The following is an 18,947-nucleotide window of genomic DNA, read 5'->3' on the forward strand; positions in this document are numbered from 1 at the left end:
GATGCACCACTTTGAGCGTGGCCGTTGCCAGTACCGCCTGACTGGCTCCCGTAGGATTTTCGAGTGAGATCGTTGCCAGTGCCCCTGGACTGGCTTGTGCCGGTGGCACATAAAAGACACCATTTCGAGCGTGGCCGTTTTCGTGCAGGTGACACGTAAAAGCAGCCACTACACTCTCTGAGTGGTTGGCGTTAGGAAGGGCATCCAGCTGTAGAAACTCTGCCAAATTAGATTGGAGCCTGGTGTTGCCATCCGGTTTCACCAGTCCTCAGTCAAATCGTCCAACCCATGCTAGCATGGAAAGCGGACGTTAAACGATGATGATGATGATGATGATATATATATATATATATATACACACACACACATATTTGTCAATTCTCTCAGATGTGACAAATTAAAGAACTCAATACACAAGTGTATTAAAGAATACTCTAGAAGTGTAGAGAATTCTTCAATACTTTATAATTGAAAGGTTCATAATTCCAATACTCCAAGTTTCATGTTTCTAATCATTCAGTAGGTAAAATGTCTGTTTTCTTTTGCTATTGAAATACTATAAAAAGTTAAGAAAATACTTGATTGGGTTCCTTATAAAGAAAAAAAAATCGACAACCTTGAAAGCAACATGTGCAAAAACAGCTACTTCAAGTTCAAGGTTTTCTTTTCATTTCTGGCATGTGAAAGTTGTAGTGACTAAATATTTAGAGGGTAATATACAGTGTCTCACACACATATGCACAAATATACATCTATTGCTCTACCAACCAGCCTATCAAATGTCCTTGTACATCACTGGGTTGCAATGTGCTTCTCTTCTTCCCTTGATTGTAATCCTCTCTTTTATTAAGGCTGAATTTTTTGACTATGTCATCCTTCCGTTGTTTTTGGAAATCTCTTCTAATCTTTTGGATACCATTCAACAACTGCACAGGTCTACCTGCTGTCTGAGAGCTTTGCAACATGTCTTGTTGAGCAGAACTTGTGCTTTTGGTATTCTATGATCACATTTTCCACTCCACTCTATTTTTGTGATCATGAGTGCAACACCTTAACCACTAAGCCATGTGCCTTCACACACACACACACACATACATTTCAGTAGGTTTTTTCAATCTGTCCACTAATTCCATGCACAAGATATTGGTTGATCTGTGGCTAAAGTATATTCATATATAATCAGATGTATAAATCTACTGTGTAGATTTGATAGAGAGAAACTAATAGGAGTGTCTTATGTGTGTGTGTGTGATCATCATCATCCTTTAACATCTAATTTCCATGCTACAAAGGTTGGATGGTTTGACCATAGTTAGCAAGCGGGAGAGTCACACCAGATTCCAGTCTGATTTGGCTTGGTTTCTACGGCTGGATGTCTTTCCTAACACCAAGTGTGTGAATGTGTTTGTATTCCTTTTGTCTTTGTGGGTTTGCTGCTTGTAAGCATTAGTCTAACTGTCAATGTCATTTGCTTGCAGTCACTATGAAAGCATTGAGGTTATCATTCTGTTTGAAAGCAGGTTTGCTGGTGGCACGTGTAAAGACATTTGAGCAAGATCGTTGCCAGTGCTGCTGGATTGGCTCCTGTGCAGGTGGCACGTAAAATACACCATTTTGAGCGTGGCTGTTGCCAGTACCGCCTGACTGGCCTTCGTGCTGGTGGCACGTAAAAGCACCCACTACACTCTTGGAGTGGTTGGCGTTAGGAAGGGCATCCAGCTGTAGAAACCCTGCCAGATCAGATTGGAGCCTGGTGTAGCCATCTGGTTTCACCAGTCCTCAGTCGAATTGTCCAACCCATGCTAGCATGGAAAGCGGACGTTAAACGACGAAGATGATGATGTGATGAATGACACCAGGAAGAGCATCTGGTTGTAGAAAACTTTGCCCTAACACTCTTATCTGACCCATGCAAACATGGAGAAATAAAACATTAAAATAATGATGACATGTATAGTTATACAAACGTATACCTTTAAACACACACACACATTTAAATCCTTTCTACTATAAACACAAGGACTGAAATTTTGTGAGAGCCAGTAAGTCGATTACATTGACCCCAGTACTCAACTGGTACTCATTTCATCATGACTGAAAGGATGAAAGGCAAAGTCAACCTCAGTGGAATTTAAACTCAGAACATTAAGAAGGATTGAAATGTTGCTAAGCATTTTGTCCAGCATGCTAACGATTCTGCCATCTCAACACCTAGCACATACACACAGACATAAACATAAATATATGTATATATACATATAAGTAAAAAGTAGAAAATAGTATCTTTGATATATTAAAAACTCTGTATCTATTAGCCATTTCAATAACATCAATCACCATTCACAATCCTATAATTAATAATTACATTATAATAGTTGTGTATGTGTCATCTCAAGATAGAGATATCAACCACGCCATGTTTGTTATATATAGTCCAAAATAAAGGAGTATAAAAATACAAAAAAAAAAATTATCAAATAAAACATAATAGCAATGCATTCACACAGATGTAGTGTGTAGCAGAGTGCCAAAACAATAAATCTTTGTCTCAATGGCCAGATAAACAGTCAGCATCCAGTTATGAGGCACTGATAAGGTTCTACTGTAAAACCATCTTATAAAAGGTCAGTGAGACCCAGGAAGACATGATCTCAGTGAAGGCTGGTCTCAAGACATTGAGCCTCACAGAGATGATGAAGGAATGAGCTAACTGATGATTCATTGTGCTTGGGAAGTCTAGTCTGTGACAATGCATCTAATCTTCCTAACACTCATCCTTCCATCACTCTTCTAACTATAGCATTATTCAGCTACTGTAACAATATAAGAGCAGAATCTGCACATATTTCAGTCCCTTTTGTGCTCCCAGTTATTTCCCCTCTCTATGGAAATAACGCCTTTTAAAATACACCCTTCATTCACCCCTATTTGTGCCGCCTGAGATCTCCCTTTCCTAAGAACTACCATACTTCATCTTTGACACCCTCACTTATCTGCTGTCAATAGTCCTCTACCCCCACCTGCTAACAATAGCCACTCCTATATATCTCTGACTGCCACCTGTGTCACAGTACATATCTCTCTCCCACAGCATATCAACACCCCATTTTCTGATCTCCAAGCTTATTATACTGCTGCTCTCCACCCTTCTTGTATTGCCACTTACCACCACTTCCTTCCTGAGCCACTCCCATATCTTTCACTCCACTCCATACTGGTATTTACCACTGACCACACTTCATCTCTACCCTCATCTATAACCATCTGTCACTCTTCTCTCATGCTCTTACGAAATTACCTACCCACCCACCCTTCCTGATCCTGTCCTTATTCTCTCTTATACTCACTTTCCTACACCTTGATAGTATGCTGACACCTTGTCAGCACCAACTTTCTCTTCCTTCAAGCTACTCCTACCCACCCCTATATAATGCAAGAAAGCAATGCATGTCCTCTATAGTAACACATTTGAAACTGTCCCTCTCACCACTGAGCAAAAAGCTACCTTCCTCTTTACTACAGCCCCATTCATGGGAGTGCAGGCTTTTTGTCTCACGAGTTATTTGTAGTGATAGTTTTAGTGCAACAAAAGACCCCCCCCCCCAGTTCACTGTGTAAAGTGGTTGGCGTTAGGAAGGGCATCCAGCCACAGAAACCATGCCAAATCAGGCATTGGAGCTTGACACAGACTTCTGACTTGTTGGTCCTGTAAAGCTGTCCAACCCAAGCCAGTATGGAAGACAAAAAAGTGATGTGATGATGCATACATATATGTGCATGTACATATACATATTCATGCATACACATTATACATATATAAGTGCTCATATACATTTATATACAAACGCACACACAAAGGTGTGAGTATGCATACATGAGATTTGGTGTGCACACATTCAGCAATTTTTCTGTTTCACATTTCCTGGAAAAAGAGAAAGTGCAACAATGAACAATAGACTGATAAATGTAGAACCACACGAATTATGGAAGTATTGTAACAGCATGAAAATATACTTTTCCCCTTGATATCTTCGATTTGGATTTATGAAAAAATTATATAGACAACAAATGCAATTGGGTTCATCATAACACCACATGTGCAAAAGAGATTGAAAAGCTAATTTTACAATGGAATATATAATACCATTTCATAAATTTATAGATATTGTACAACCATTACTAGGTAGCAAAGATTTTGACATGCTGTATGTAACAGCTGCAGCATGGTAAATTTTATATACTCCTACAGTTTCGTTAGTGTTTAGAATATAGAAATAAAAATAAAGTTTGACCTGGTTTTCATATTGATTTATGGCATACCAACTTCCGACTGACAAACACACCAAGGAATTTATGATGCACTGTTGTTTCGAGTATCAAACATTGGCAAAAATTCGAGATCGCCAATATTTACTGTCCTTTATAATTCTAATAACAATAACATCAGAATTTGAAAGATTTTCAAAATAAGGGTCCATTATGGTAGTAACTTCGATCGGAAATATTAAGGAAAAGAACAACGAAAAAACAATTTAGCCCTAATTCTAGTGTAAACATGAAAAGAATAATTGCATTTAGGGATCTCCTTGTCTTATGAAATGGGCATTTTTGACGAATTTTAGTGATTACATTAAATATTCTTTCTTTTCGAGAACATCTAAAACTCAATGAAAGAAATTATGTGAACTGTTATTGACCTGTGAAAATAGGTACAAGGTTCAATTAGCCTTGGTACCACCAAGTCATTAAAATATCATTATATAACAATTGTTGATAAATAGGAACCCAAACTAATTTAGGTTGTGCTTATACATTCCAATCAACTTGACTAATCAATGGTTGCTAAGAAAGAAAGAACAGTTGACTCAATGATTAAGCAAGTTTCGATGGGCATCAGAAGAACAGAAAATCTTCAGCAACTAGGTCCAGCTATACTACAGTTAAAATGGATTCAAGGCCAAATATAAAAGGGCAGAGAAAACTGAATGTTAAAACGAAGATTATACGACGGTCGTTATTAGGCAAAAACTGGGAAGTACTGGACTAAAATAGCCAACAATATCTGAATTCGTCCTTCTATACCAGAGTTCAATTCCAATCAGAGTTGATTTGGCTTCTAAGTACCAATCATGTCCTAGCGTCAGTTCATCGACTACACTTCTCGATACATTTTTAGTTTTGACTAATCACCTATAACAGCAATATCATATTAATGCTACTAAATCTAGGTAAACTTGCATTTGCGTACAACGGTTTCGAATTACGATAGAAGAGCAAAACCAACACAGAAGAATCCGAAACTACTTTTTGGTACTACTACAAGCTGAAAAGAGTATTAACGTAGTTGTCTGAAACGAAGACTAATTAACAGAAAAGAGCAATAAATATATTTATTAGTAGAGTTGTTTGATTTGTAAATAGCCCAATAATTAGTGCATATAGAGCAAATGAACATTTTGGAGAACAATGAAGAAAATATATCAGGTTTAAACTTGATACAGATAATTCCAAATTTTACTTAAGGAATCTACCGAATACACTTTATGAAGAAATTCGTAAATATAAACAAGTGTTATATAAATAAGCAGCGGAGATCTTAATGTAAATTAACGTTAACTAATATTTGCATACAATATAAATTTTTAAAAAAACCCAAAATGTAACAGCATTTGATGGAATCGAACCAAGTACACTCCCGATTGCCAGGAGGCAACTGCGTTAACTATTTTCACAACCAGACAATTTAATATTCCTGCTTTTGAATGAAGCCAACATGTTTTTACTGTGTTGAAAATTTTCATCGCTGCGGCTAGATCTCACCAAGAATTTCTGTTCCACTATGTATGTAGGTCTGTGAGAGTATATTGTATGATAGAAACTCTGCAGTGAATATATATATATATATATATATATATATATATATATATATATATATATATATATATATATATATATATATATATATATGTGTGTGTGTGTGTGTGCGCGCGTGTGTATGTGTGTTACACATACACACACACTTGTGTGTGTGTATATATGTGTCTGTGTAACCATAAAACAAATGCTAATAAAAATGATGTAATTTCAGGGTATATATAAAAAGTAAATGACGATAGCAACGACAAGGAATAGAAAGAAATACGAGATTCAACTATTATCATTATTACCGAATTTGAAGAGGTTTGGAAGTCGGTATTCGATGCTTCTTAGTCTGGGTTTATGCTAGTAGTGATCCAAGTGGGCTTCCGTACAAACACCACAGTTGTACACGGATACTAATGACTTTCCGAAACCACACTATTTTACTTCGCTTGCAAATTGCACTAACCTAGCCATAAAGAAACCTCCTATAAGGATTTGTAGCTTTGCTTTAGGTGTGTGTCATAGACCAGAGTTTCTATTTTTTTTAAAAAATATATTTATAGTTCCTACATGTAACCTAGAAGACATGAATAAACAAAACAAAACCAAATATTATTTGCGGTTTTACAAAGTCTGAAGAGAGGATTACATGGAAATTTTCAAATAAAAGACGAAAATAGTGGTTCATTCACAAGCAAAGAATCTGCAGTGAATAACCGAATGAAACTACTATATTCAGGGGACTGAGAATTATAGGAAGAAGACGTTAGAGTTGAGTTAGGCAAGGTTTAAATTTGCTCGGCCTCTCCGAGGGAGCGTTATTTCTTGTAGTAAAATGCCAGTTGGAGACTTGGTTTGCTATAACTGGAATGAACAAACTGAAACTAATAAAACCTTTCATATCGATGTTGTTATTACGGGGAAATAAAATATAAGCGGATCATTAAAACAATCCATGCTATATGTATATGTAGTTATGTCTATATATGATACACGACTACACAGATCTATATTTGAATGTGTAAGTCTGTGTGTGTATGAGAGAAAGAGAGATAGTAAAAATACTCTATAAGCAACCTGGTGTATACACTTATAAGGATATGCCGATAAATGGCAAGGAACAACTAGTCTACAAGTGGTTTCCAGTGACTCCAAGAGCCAATGTCTACATTTTAATGTAAATATTTAAATCAGGAAATTTGTGACGTGTTTACGGTAAACTAGATATATTTCTGTTAACCGTGTTTTAGTGAGTGGGACCGACTTGCTAAATACCAAACTATTTCAACAAAACACTGTAGAAAGGGCGACATATATGAGAGATACCAAGTAGTAGGGAGTAAAACATTACTTCTGCACAACAGTAGTTGTTTTGCAGTCAATAAAATACCTTCTTACCAAACGATACACAAGTCATACACTGTTTACTCACCAGGAAGCACAATTTTGGCCAGTTGTGAATGAAATATCGGTATGTATATATCGAATAAGGTTCAGAGAGATCCTTGGTAATCAATCGCATAATATCGGCCATCTGGAGTTCACATTCGTAAACGCGATACTCCAGTTGGCTTTCTGTAGCGACAGTATTAGCACATGCATCATCTACAACTGCCGTCTCAGGTCCCGAAGATATGGCAACAGTAGATGTGTTGTCCTTAGAAATGTTAAGGTTATTCAGTTGTTTATTTACACTGTCCATAACCTCTTGCCGATTGGAAGGGTTATCGTCATGGTCGCGTGACGATTTAATCTCTTCTACCCCGGACTGACAAGACAAAATGCCCGTGTCGCTTTCATTATGACTGCAATCAGGATTGCAACTAACACTATTTAAAGTACAACAATCATATTCCTCTTCGCCGTTAGGGCCGAGCAATCCATCAGGTAAGACATGGTTAATCAGTCCGTTTTCATCTGTTCTATGTTTTATCTTGCCATTTGGTAATGTGTTTTCTTTGATTCCGGCTCGTTCGATAATTTTGGTGGTGGTAGATACGACCTGGTGATCTTTAGTGATTGTAGACAAGTTGTTCAGTTCCGACAAGTTCGTTTGATTACTGCCCCAAGCAGTGGCTCCATGTGCCGAGTCCAGCTGGGACGCATAGATCTTCTCCTCTTCACAGCAACCTAAGCTAAGGCCACTATTTTCCATTTCATGGAGAAAATGCAAATGACGCCGATTTAGATAAAATGTTAATAACTGTATATAGACTTATAAGGCAAAATCTAATCAATGCAAACGTTTGTGATCATAACAAGTATTATGGTCAAACAGGTTAAAAAGGAGCAGACCTTGCGTTAAGACATGTTGAGAAAATACCATTTTACATTCAAGTACTAGTTGACATGCGTAGTGGACTACGTCGTTGGATTACTACGCTACTTCTAATAAATCCCATCAGGTTATAAACGAGAAAAGAAAACCACCACCATTTTATCAAAAATATGTTACCTCAATAATCAGAGGACATCAAATAAATTTCCACACGAAAATTAAAGCATTTTTCATCACGACTTTTATATTTTTTAGTGTGTAGTCATTTCCGGTGTGTAAAGTGGTTTTAACTGTATCACGCCGCCATGTCAGACGTAACTGTAAGTTGAAAAATTCTAATGTGTAATATAATATAATACATTTTACTCAATTGCTTATTTATTTTACAAATACTTTCCTTTTTATTTATGACTTATTTATTCTAAATCTTTTAGTTTCACAATAATCTAGAGTAACACTTCTGTTATGTAAGGGGACGCAGTAATTTGTTTATCAACATGGAAATGTGACACTAAATATTTTGATATAAGTTTTCGGAAAGCAAATATCTATCACGATTTCAGTGATTGATCACTGAAATTTAATTATATTTGGAGAAAAATATCAAGTTTTACTACCCTTTAATTCAGTCACCCTTTTTTCTCTTTAATATTCTAGTTAAATGTCAGCATTCTGTAATCATATACTTTGTGAAATTTCAAGTTGTCAAGCGTGACTAAATTTGATTTTTCAAATAAAGTGTGCATAGTTAACAAATGAAACTAGAAGTAAAAAGTGACATGCTCTTAAAATTCATTGAGAATTTTATTAATGATTGATTTCCTACCTAAATAAGGGATGTATATCGATACATGTTAGTTAGTGCCCCACTATCAACCTCAGAAGAAAAAGCGATAGTCGCCAGAATACCTTTAGTCCGGGCGACCTCAAGACTGCCTCTAATCTAGAAAGGCTAAACTAACGATTAAGAATAAAATAATATGAATTCAAAATTCCTCGATAAAATTAATTGTAACTGCTTCTGTACAATAGGCAGCTAAACAACCTTTTAACCTTAACGACTCATGTTACTTGTTAAACTAAAAGTTATTAATAACAACTTGCAGTATAAAATTTTGGTTTATTTTTCAAATTGTTTTGTCAAAAGAGATCCTTCATGTGTTAAGAGCAAATATAGATTTATACAAACTTGAAATTATAAAATTACCAGACTTATGATGAAATATTTCACTGAATTTAAGTCACATCGCAGTGATCTCCCCTTCTCAACCTACCTAGTTAACATCTGTTATGTAATAAAGTTGGAAAACTTCCATTATCTGAGATTATGCAAGTAATTATTCGACAAAATCACACAAGAGTGTTTTAAAATCTAAAAGCAACATTAGGGGAGATAACTTCGACAAGATCAGTTGATTGTAATTTTTGGACGATATAGGCGCAGGCAGTTCGCTTCACAGCCATGTGGTATCAGGTTCCATCACATTGCATGGTACCTTGGGAATATATATATATATATATATATATATATATATATTCTGTTATACTTTTTTCCTTTTATTCTCTTGTTTCAGTCAGTAATTACTTTTAAAGTCTAGTTCTTATTTTGTCGGGCTCTTTTGCTGAATGGCTCAGTTACAAGGACGTGGACGGACCAACACAGTTGTATATCAGTGGGTGGGATAAACACAGACACATACACACGCGTGCACACATATATGCGTATCTATATGTTTGTGTATGTGAATAACGACGATTGCGTGTGTGTGGGACTGGAGAGGTTAGTGGCAAGAGGTGAGTCAACAAAGCAAATGAACAGAGGGCTGAGGGAACCCTATAAGGGTTTTTAATGATATTAACGATATTATCCTTTATTGACATTGTAACAATCAATTTTAGGTTTTTTTTTTTGATCTTGATTAATTTTATCACCCAGTGGGTTTCATCTTTAACAACAACCCATGGGAAATAACTCTTTCTTCTATTTTTAATTAATTACATCTTTATCTTTTAATTTTTATTCCACTAAAATTACATTCATTTTTGACACCACTGAATGCACCTAAAATTTATTGTACCTCCTGCACTAAAGTGGTTATGTGATTCTGGTCAGCACATTTGAAGAGACGTCAATATTGTCTAGTGGCAGTATTCGATGGGAAACCAATGGTGACAGTTATATGCGATAACCATTAATACATTGGTAATAAATACACACACACATGAATATATGTATGTGTATATATACATATATGTATATATGTATACATATATGTATATATATGTATAGCCAAAGATAGACCTCTGTACCTGGCTTTCGTTGACATGGAGAAAGCCTTTGACAGGGTCCCCCACTCCCTTATATGGTGGTCAATGAGGAAACTAGGGATAGATGAATGGTTAGTGAGAGCTGTGTGAGCCATGTACAGAGATGCTGTCAGTAAGGTGAGGGTTGGTAACAAGTACAGTGAAGAATTCTGGGTAGAGGTAGGGGTCCACCAAGGTTCAGTCCTCAGCCCCCTCCTATTTATCATAGTCCTCCAGGCAATAACACAGGAATTCAAGACAGGATGCCCCTGGGAGCTCCTCTGTGCTGATGACCTTGCCCTAATTGCTGAGTCACTATCAGAACTAGAGGAGAAGTTTCAAGTGTGGAAGCAAGGACTAGAATCAAAGGGCTTTAGAGTCAACCTAACTAAAACCAAAGTCCTAATAAGTAGGAAGGTAGACAAAACACAAACCCATTCAGGTAGATGACCCTGTGTTTCTGTCAGCTCACCACAGCTATTCTCTTAATATTTGTAGATTATTATATCTAGAGTGGTTTTTTTGTTGTTGTTTGTTTTATATTTTAACTGTAATTTATATTTTTCAGGCAGACTCTTCAAATTCCAGAGCACCCACACAATCTGAACGACAAAAATGTTGGACTGCTAGGGATATGTTCTGGACCTGCTTAGATGGAAATGAAGCATCTCCTTTAAACTGTCAGGCCGTGCGTAAAACTTTTGAGGAGAGCTGTTCAAAAACTTGGGTCAGTAAATAAATATAAATTCTAAATCATTGTCATTTATTAACATTTGATGAAGTGTCTTGTGTGATTAATATTGAAAATCCAACACTTTTGTAGCTTTTCTTAACTAGGCACAGGAGTGGCTGTGTGGTAAGTAGCTTGCTTACCAACCACATGGTTCCGGGTTCAGTCCCACTGCGTGGTACTTTGGGCAAGTGCCTTCTACTATAGCCTTGGGCCGACCAAAGCCTTGTGAGTGGATTTGGTAGACGGAAATTGAAAGAAAACCGTCGTATATATGTATGTATATATATATATACATATATATATATACATATATATATATGTGTGTGTGTTTGTGTGTCTGTGTTTGTCCCCCTAACATCACTCGACAACCGATGCTGGTGTGTTTACGTCCCCATAACTTAGCGGTTCGGCAAAAGAGACCGATAGAATAAGTACTAGGCTTACAAAGAATAAGTCATGGGGGGCGATTTGCTCGACTAAAAGCGGTGCTCCAGCATGGCCGCAGTCAAATGACTGAAACAAGTAAAAGAGTATCTTATCTGAAATGTTGTTTCCTTCTTGTTGTTGTTTAGTTTCCTCATTGAGCAGACCCATAATACAAGGCATGGCTTGCCTTTCATTTTGGATATTTAGGACTAAATTAGCCAAGATGTAATTTCTTTTTTTGAGATGGTAGTGTGTGATTTGAAGGAATCTAGCTTTATTTCTAGCAACTGGAATGACTTCATGGAGATTTTCTTGTTGTGTTGATGCTTTTTGAATGTCACAGAGCGATAAGCATCTGATTGTGTTTTTTCTTCTTTCCCTTTGTATTAAAATGTTCTTAGTTTACCTCTGCTCCACTGATAAGAAATGGCTGAAGAGCATTTTTTTGATATTTGTTCTTTGCATGTCTCTGCTGTTCGATGTCATTAAACTTCTTCCCCCATCTACTTCAGTTAATCATTATCATCATTTGACGTCCACTTTCCATCCTAGCATGGGTTGGACGATTTGACTGAGGACTGGCAAGCCAGAAGGCTGCACCAGGCTCTGATCTGATCTGGCAGAGTTTCTACAGCTGGATGCCCTTCCTAACGCCAACCACTCCGAGAGTGTAGTGGGTGCTTTTATGTGCCACTGGCACGAGGGCCAGTCACATGGTACTGGCAATGGCCACACTCAAATTGGTGTTTTTTTATGTGCCACCTGCACGGAAGCCAGTCCAGTGGCACTGGCAACGACCTCGCTTGAATGATTTTCTAACGTGCCACCAGCACAAGTGCTAGAAGGTGACTCTGGTAACGATTACACTCAAATGGTGCTATTTACGGGAATCTTGCCATCATTGTTATTGTCATCATCATCATCATCATCATCATTTAACATCCATGTTCCATGCTGATGTGACAGTTTGGACAGTTCGACAGGACCTGATGGGCTCAAAGACTGCATTGTGCTCCAGTGTCTGCTTTGACATGGTTTCTATGGCCGGATGTCTAACACTAATCACTACAGCATTTACTGGATGCTTTTTCTTACATCACCAGTATCAGTGAGGTTGCCATCCAGTTTGTAAGACTACAAGCCCCAAAGGGTGGGGCTGGGAAGCAGATTTTATGCTAGGAGAATAAAGAGTAGAGAGAGGTAAAATATGAGAGAAAAGGGCCAGAGCAGAATAAGTTTCTTGCTACACAACTACTCACATTTTAGAAGAGAGGGCAGGGTGATTGGGAGAGCTAGAAAGTGATAAAAATAGATATGTTAGAGTGGATCTTCGAGGTTTGAGTGGGGTAGGAATGAGTGAGGAGTGACTTGTGAGTAAGGGATGTCCGATAGTGCAAAGTAGCAAATTTTTAAAAAGATCTACCATAAGAAGAAATTATATTGCTGAGTTGATTCAGTATTTTATTTATTTTTATCAGTGTCAGGACTACTGTTATATTAATTACCTTTCATAATTATGTTGGGGTCTATGTCAGTTTCTTATCTCACAAACCAAGAAGAATGTTTGAGATACTAATGCTTTGTCCTATATTTTACCAAGAGCTGTGCTTCAAAAAAATACTAGAAATATTGTGATATGGTTATCTGTAATGGTGGAGACGGTTGGTTATGCACCCAAAGACACACACAAACTGGTGAATCAACTCATTAATATGACCTATATTGTATACAATTAAAGAAAAGAAAACATTCTATTGATATGTAAACATTATTGTGTTCCTTAAGTCTATTGGCATATTTAGCTAGTGGTTGTAATGGAAAACTAGTGTAACACACACACATATATATATGTTTATATATATATGTGTATATATATATATATATATATATATATGTATATATATATATGTGTGTGTGTGTATATATATGTATATATACACACACAAGGTTCATGAACTCATCGATGAAAATCCACTGTCACATATAGAAAAATTAATAATTCATATTTTATACTGTGAAACTTAATTTAATTTAAATTTTTACTAAATTGATTTTAATTGAGTTTTTACCTGTAATTTTGGATTTTATCCCTAATATTATATATTATATATATATATATATATATATATATATTCATGATTTAGGTTAATAGAAATATGTTTGTCACATGTTTCAACTGCTAAAGGCAAATACACTGCAGTTACCATAGAGAAAAAAATCTCTTTTATGCTAAAAAGGTGTGAAAACACCCCGTTCGTTCAGTGTCGCCCTCTCTCGGAAATCTCAGACATCGATCGGGCGATCTACTAGTGCAAATCAGTCAATGTGTTGGCTGAATTATATATAAAGCTATAAGCTTTATCAGTTCATTCAGGGTTGCCTGTCTTAGGTACATCTCATCGACAAGAGTCAATAAACTCGAAACATCGATGTCTGAGATTGCCGAGAGAGGGCGACACTGAACGAACGGGGTGTTTTCACACCTTTTTACCATAAGAGAGATTTTTTTCTCCATGGTAACTGCAGTGTATTTGCCTTTAGCAGTTGAAATACGTGACAAACATATTTCAACTAACCTAAATTGTGATTATACATAAACACTGCTTAGCACAATTACTCTGATATATATATATATATATATATATATATATATATATATATATATATATATATATATATATATACATATATACACATATGTATTTGTATGCATTTATATATACATCTATGTATATATGAACTCCTGCAGAGATTTCAAGACCTAAATTAACATTTCTGTTGGCACACACATTTAGCTACCAGTTGTAATCAGCTTTTTAATTGAACAATGCCAATGAATCACAGACTTTTTAATTACATATACCAGAGTAAACAATTCCAGGCAACTCTGTATATAGACATTAGCCACAGATAAGTAGAAGTTGGCTATTTTTAACTTACTGCCTTGTTGTAAGTTTCTAAACAGTCATTTAATTAGTAATCCTGTTTAGTTTGTCATCATATTGTTTGTTGTTCAAATATAAAACTGCAAATAAATACTACGGAAAAGTGAAAACAAAATAACAAAATAAAAAACAACTTTAATCTGTGATATTTTATTACTTATCTTTTACCTTTTACTTGTCTCAGTCATTGGACTACAGCCATCATGGGGCACTGCCTTGTAGTATTTAGTTGAATAAAGTGACTCCCCCCCCCCAGTATTTACTATTTTTTAAAGTCTCTAGTTATACTATTGATCTCTTTTGCCAAAATCCTAACTTATAGAGATGTATACAAACCAACACTGGTTGCCAAGCAGTGGGGGAATAAACACAAATACCCTCACACATATACATGTACTTACATGTACATGATGGACTTGTACAGTTTCTGCCTACCATATTCACTCAGAAGGCAGTGGTTGCTATAATTGTGACTACATTGTTCCCAACCTTTACTGGTCAATGATTTAAGAATATTATTTCTTTGTTGTGGACAACCTGTTATTCTTCTACAGAATGGTAAGTGAATAATTCGGGCTCTTAGTGTTTTCGGTTGTTTCTCCAGAGATAGTTGATGGCCTGAATGTTGAACCTAGGCTGATCATGGAACTGGATAGACCAAAGTCATATTTAATTTGTTGAGAGTTGCAATGAATCCTCAGCTTGAAAAACAATAATCATGTTGGGCATATATTAGTTCAGTCTATAAGTGACCAAATCTGTGTCAAGGTTTGAACAAAAAAATCTGTAAAATCCTCTACATATCTGATGAGTTTGAGTTGCTTATTACCTTCGGCTGGTGCTTTGAATTTCTTACTATGATCTACCCCGATGTATCTATCATATCTACTGACCTACTAGAGGTCCTACTGTACTTATGTGCTATCCTTTCCTGTCCTTCAGTACGCAATATTGAGTTTCTACCTTCTCCTTCTCTAAATATTGAGTAAGGCTGTTTATTAAATGACGCTGGGATTTCATGCCCTCTCATTTCAGTTTTACCCTATTAACTTTTGGATTCTTGATTATATTAAGTTTTTGGTGCTTATTCAGCTGATCCATGACTGATTCTGATATGATCTACTTCTACACTATTTTTATTTGGGTGTGTCTTACAGTAACGTTCATCACTTCTTATTTCAGTATAGATTTAAAAAAATTTCTGTCATGCATTTTATGAACTGTAGTATCATTGATTATAGGGTGAACTTGGACATTTCTTATGTATCATATCTTCTACCAGGCAGGCACTACACTTTTAACATTGCCAGTGCCCCTGGACAGGCTCTTGTGCGAGTGGCACATAAAATACACCATTTTGAGCGTGGCCGTTGCCAGTACCGCCTGACTGGCCTTCGTGCGGGTGACACATAAAAGCACCCACTACACTCTCTGAGTGGTTGGCGTTAGGAAGGGTATCCAGCTGTAGAAACTCTGCCAAATTAGATTGGAGCCTGGTGTTGCCATCCTGTTTCACCAGTCCTCAGTCAAATCGTCCAACCCATGCTAGCATGGAAGGCAGACGTTAAACAATGATATATATATATATATATTCAGTTTGTTCATTGCTTATTGGTATCTTGTTCTGGATGGTAAGGGAAATGTTCATTAATCCTATTTCTGAAATATTTCATATAAAAGATTGATTGTGGGTAACTGATTTACATCCTGTCCAGTGGGTTCTTTTAGTGAAGTTCTCATTAATGCAAGTCTTTGAACTGGATTCTTACTTTCCTTCTCATTGACATTTCTCCTACGGATATTCAGACTGGGCATTGGCTAGAGCTATCTTACCAGTCTGGAAGAGCATACAAAGGTTGTGGTACTCTCTGTTCTTCTAATTAACTTTAAAAAAAAAATCTTTGCAACATTATTTGTTAAATTTTAATTGATTAAATTGTATTTTTTGTTTTCCATTTTTTTTTTTTTCAATATTCTAAAAATCTGCATTATATTTCTTTGAATTTCTGTCAAATTTCAGGTAAAATATTTTGATCGAAGAAGAGAATATTTGAAATTTAAAGCCAAACTTGAACAAGAACAATCAGATCCTGTTGACAATGTTAAGTTATGATATTTGTAAAATATGTTCCCATTCCAACCCCTCCAACCAGCCATTGATGAATAAATGATAATTTCACATTCAGGTGAAAGTTTGTACATATTTGTTGAAATAAAACTAAAAAATGAATAGGATTTGATTTATTTTTTGCATGTTTGTGTTGTTTTGGTATCCATTTATCTCTTCTATTCTATTCTGTCTCATCATTTTTTAATGTCCATTCTCCATGCTGGCATATGTGTATATTCTTTTATTCTTTTATTCTTTTATTCTTTTACTTGTTTCAGTCATTTGACTGCAGCCATGCAGGAGCACCACCTTAAAGGGTTTTTTTTTTAGTTAAAGAAGTCAACCCCAGGACTTATTCTTTGTAAGCCAAATACTTATTCTGTCAGTGTCTTTTGCCGAACCAGTAAGTTACAGGGACATAAACACAACAGTATCGGTTGTCAAGTAATGGCCAGGGGACAAACACACACACACAGACACACACATAAATATATACAACTCCGCCTACTAAATCCACTCACAAGGCTTTGGTCGACCTGAGGCTATAGTAGAAGGTACTTGTCCAAGGTGTCACACAATGGGACTGAACTCAGAACCATGTGGTTGGGAAGCAAGCTTCTTACCACACAACCACACTCTGGAGAAGGGCCTAGGAGTGCAGAAACAATATGGGTGATGAGCAACAAATGAGTTAGGTGGATCTGGATTGAAGTGGCATAAGACTCAACCATATCCAAGGAGCAAAGTCCACTCTAGTCGTGGTAGAAAGATAGAGTGAGGAGATAGTACATCTGTGGGTTAGAAAATGAAGTGTGTTGGTGAACAACTCCATACCAATCAGTCAGGTAACCTTATCATTCTGGATGTCATCTAAGTTGTTCATGTTTGTAGTAACAGTAGTGGCTTCATTCCAGATGTAAGAGCAGTATTTCATTGTGGGTCTTATTTGAGAGTATCAGATGAGAACTGAAATATTTCCTGGTTCTAATGCAGAAAGCTAGTATTCAGGATTCAATTTTTACTATATCAGGAATGTGAGATTACCAGAAATAATTATTAATGATTGTGAGACTTCACATTTCTTTTATCTGTTACTTGTTTCAGTTATTGGACTTCAAGCATGCTTGGGCACTGCCTTGAAGGGTTTCAGTCAAACTGATTGATCCCAGTACTTATTTTTTAAAGACTGGTATTTATTTCATTGTTTTCTTTTGCTGAACTGCTAAGTCATGGGCATGTAAAAAAGAACCAACACACACACACACATAACTCTTTAACTTGTTTCAGCTTTAAAGCTGTGATCATGTTGGGGCACCACCGTTGGTTGTGCCACACACATATAAATGACAAGCTTCCGTACAGTTTCCAAGTACCAAATTCGCTCACAAGTCATTAGATAGCCTAGGGCTATATTAGAAGACACTTGCACAAGGTGTCATACAGTGGGACTGAGTCTGCAACCACATTATTGTAAAGCAGGTTTCTTAACCAACATCCATGAAGCAATTGTTGAAGGTCAACAGGGTTATCAAGGGCTCAGTCCCTGCACACAGCACATTCAAGTGTATGATGAAAATACTTCCCTGTCCTCCCAACCCCAGCAACAGCAAGACTGCAGTGGTAGAATATAAACCATGGAAATTTGCCTGTAACACTATCAAATTAGCTATGAGCCAAAGAAGGAGTCTAGGTAGTTGCTCAACCTGCTACAAAATAACAATGAAATCTCGAAAAATTACATTCTTCTGTCTTCAAAATAAGGAAGAACATAGACAATGTAGACTTTGATATACAGACAGAATGGTCATGGCTGGAAAGACCTCTAATCATAGGTCTGTCCAATCAGAGCTGATCTGGAACTAAGCATCAATAACTGCGACATCAGCACTACCAATAAAAATGAAAGTAACGAGTCTATGAAAAAATAGTAAATGCATTTTAATGAAAATATATAAAAATGTTTGTCATGTTACAATTGCTCCATAATCTTTCTTTTTCTGTACATCACTTGGTTCACTATTTATCGCAACATCATTTACATCTTCAGCCCATGATGCCTTTTTGGCAGAGCCAAAACAGAGGAATGTTGTTACACCTAATATATTCATTCCACAACCAACCCAAAATGCCTTTTTCCATTGGTATAAAGAACTCTGCAAAGAAAAAAAAAAAATATATATATATATAAATAAATATGTTATTTAACTTTAAAAATAGTCGAGAAACAGGCATTCATACTAATACATATGTATATATATATATATATATATATATATATATATATAT

At 36.2% G+C, this 18,947-nt stretch overlaps 3 protein-coding genes across 3 annotated transcripts in view; 1 reads left to right on the forward strand and 2 right to left on the reverse strand.

Moving 5' to 3' along the window:
• Window positions 1-8,263, reverse strand: part of LOC106878892 (N-alpha-acetyltransferase 30) — a 22,267-nt gene extending 14,004 nt beyond the window's left edge. The window contains exon 1 of the mRNA XM_014928241.2: window positions 7,295-8,263. Within this exon, the coding sequence (XP_014783727.1) occupies window positions 7,295-8,017 (723 nt within the window). The 5' untranslated portion in view covers window positions 8,018-8,263. The remainder of the gene's footprint in view (window positions 1-7,294) is intronic.
• Window positions 8,264-8,376: 113 nt separating this feature from the next.
• On the forward strand, window positions 8,377-16,781 carry LOC106878900 (cytochrome c oxidase assembly factor 6 homolog). Its single transcript, XM_014928251.1, has 3 exons — window positions 8,377-8,460; window positions 11,016-11,174; window positions 16,572-16,781. The coding sequence occupies exons 1-3, from the start codon at window positions 8,446-8,448 to the stop codon at window positions 16,662-16,664; spliced, it is 267 nt and encodes an 88-aa protein (XP_014783737.1). The 5' UTR covers window positions 8,377-8,445; the 3' UTR covers window positions 16,665-16,781.
• Window positions 16,782-18,578: 1,797 nt separating this feature from the next.
• Window positions 18,579-18,947, reverse strand: part of LOC106878882 (sialin) — a 32,258-nt gene continuing 31,889 nt past the window's right edge. The window contains exon 11 of the mRNA XM_014928229.2: window positions 18,579-18,814. Coding sequence (XP_014783715.1) covers window positions 18,626-18,814 — 189 coding nt within the window. The 3' untranslated portion in view covers window positions 18,579-18,625. The remainder of the gene's footprint in view (window positions 18,815-18,947) is intronic.

This window comes from Octopus bimaculoides, chromosome 4 (assembly GCF_001194135.2).
Source record: "Octopus bimaculoides isolate UCB-OBI-ISO-001 chromosome 4, ASM119413v2, whole genome shotgun sequence".
Taxonomy (NCBI): Eukaryota; Metazoa; Mollusca; class Cephalopoda; order Octopoda; family Octopodidae; genus Octopus; species Octopus bimaculoides.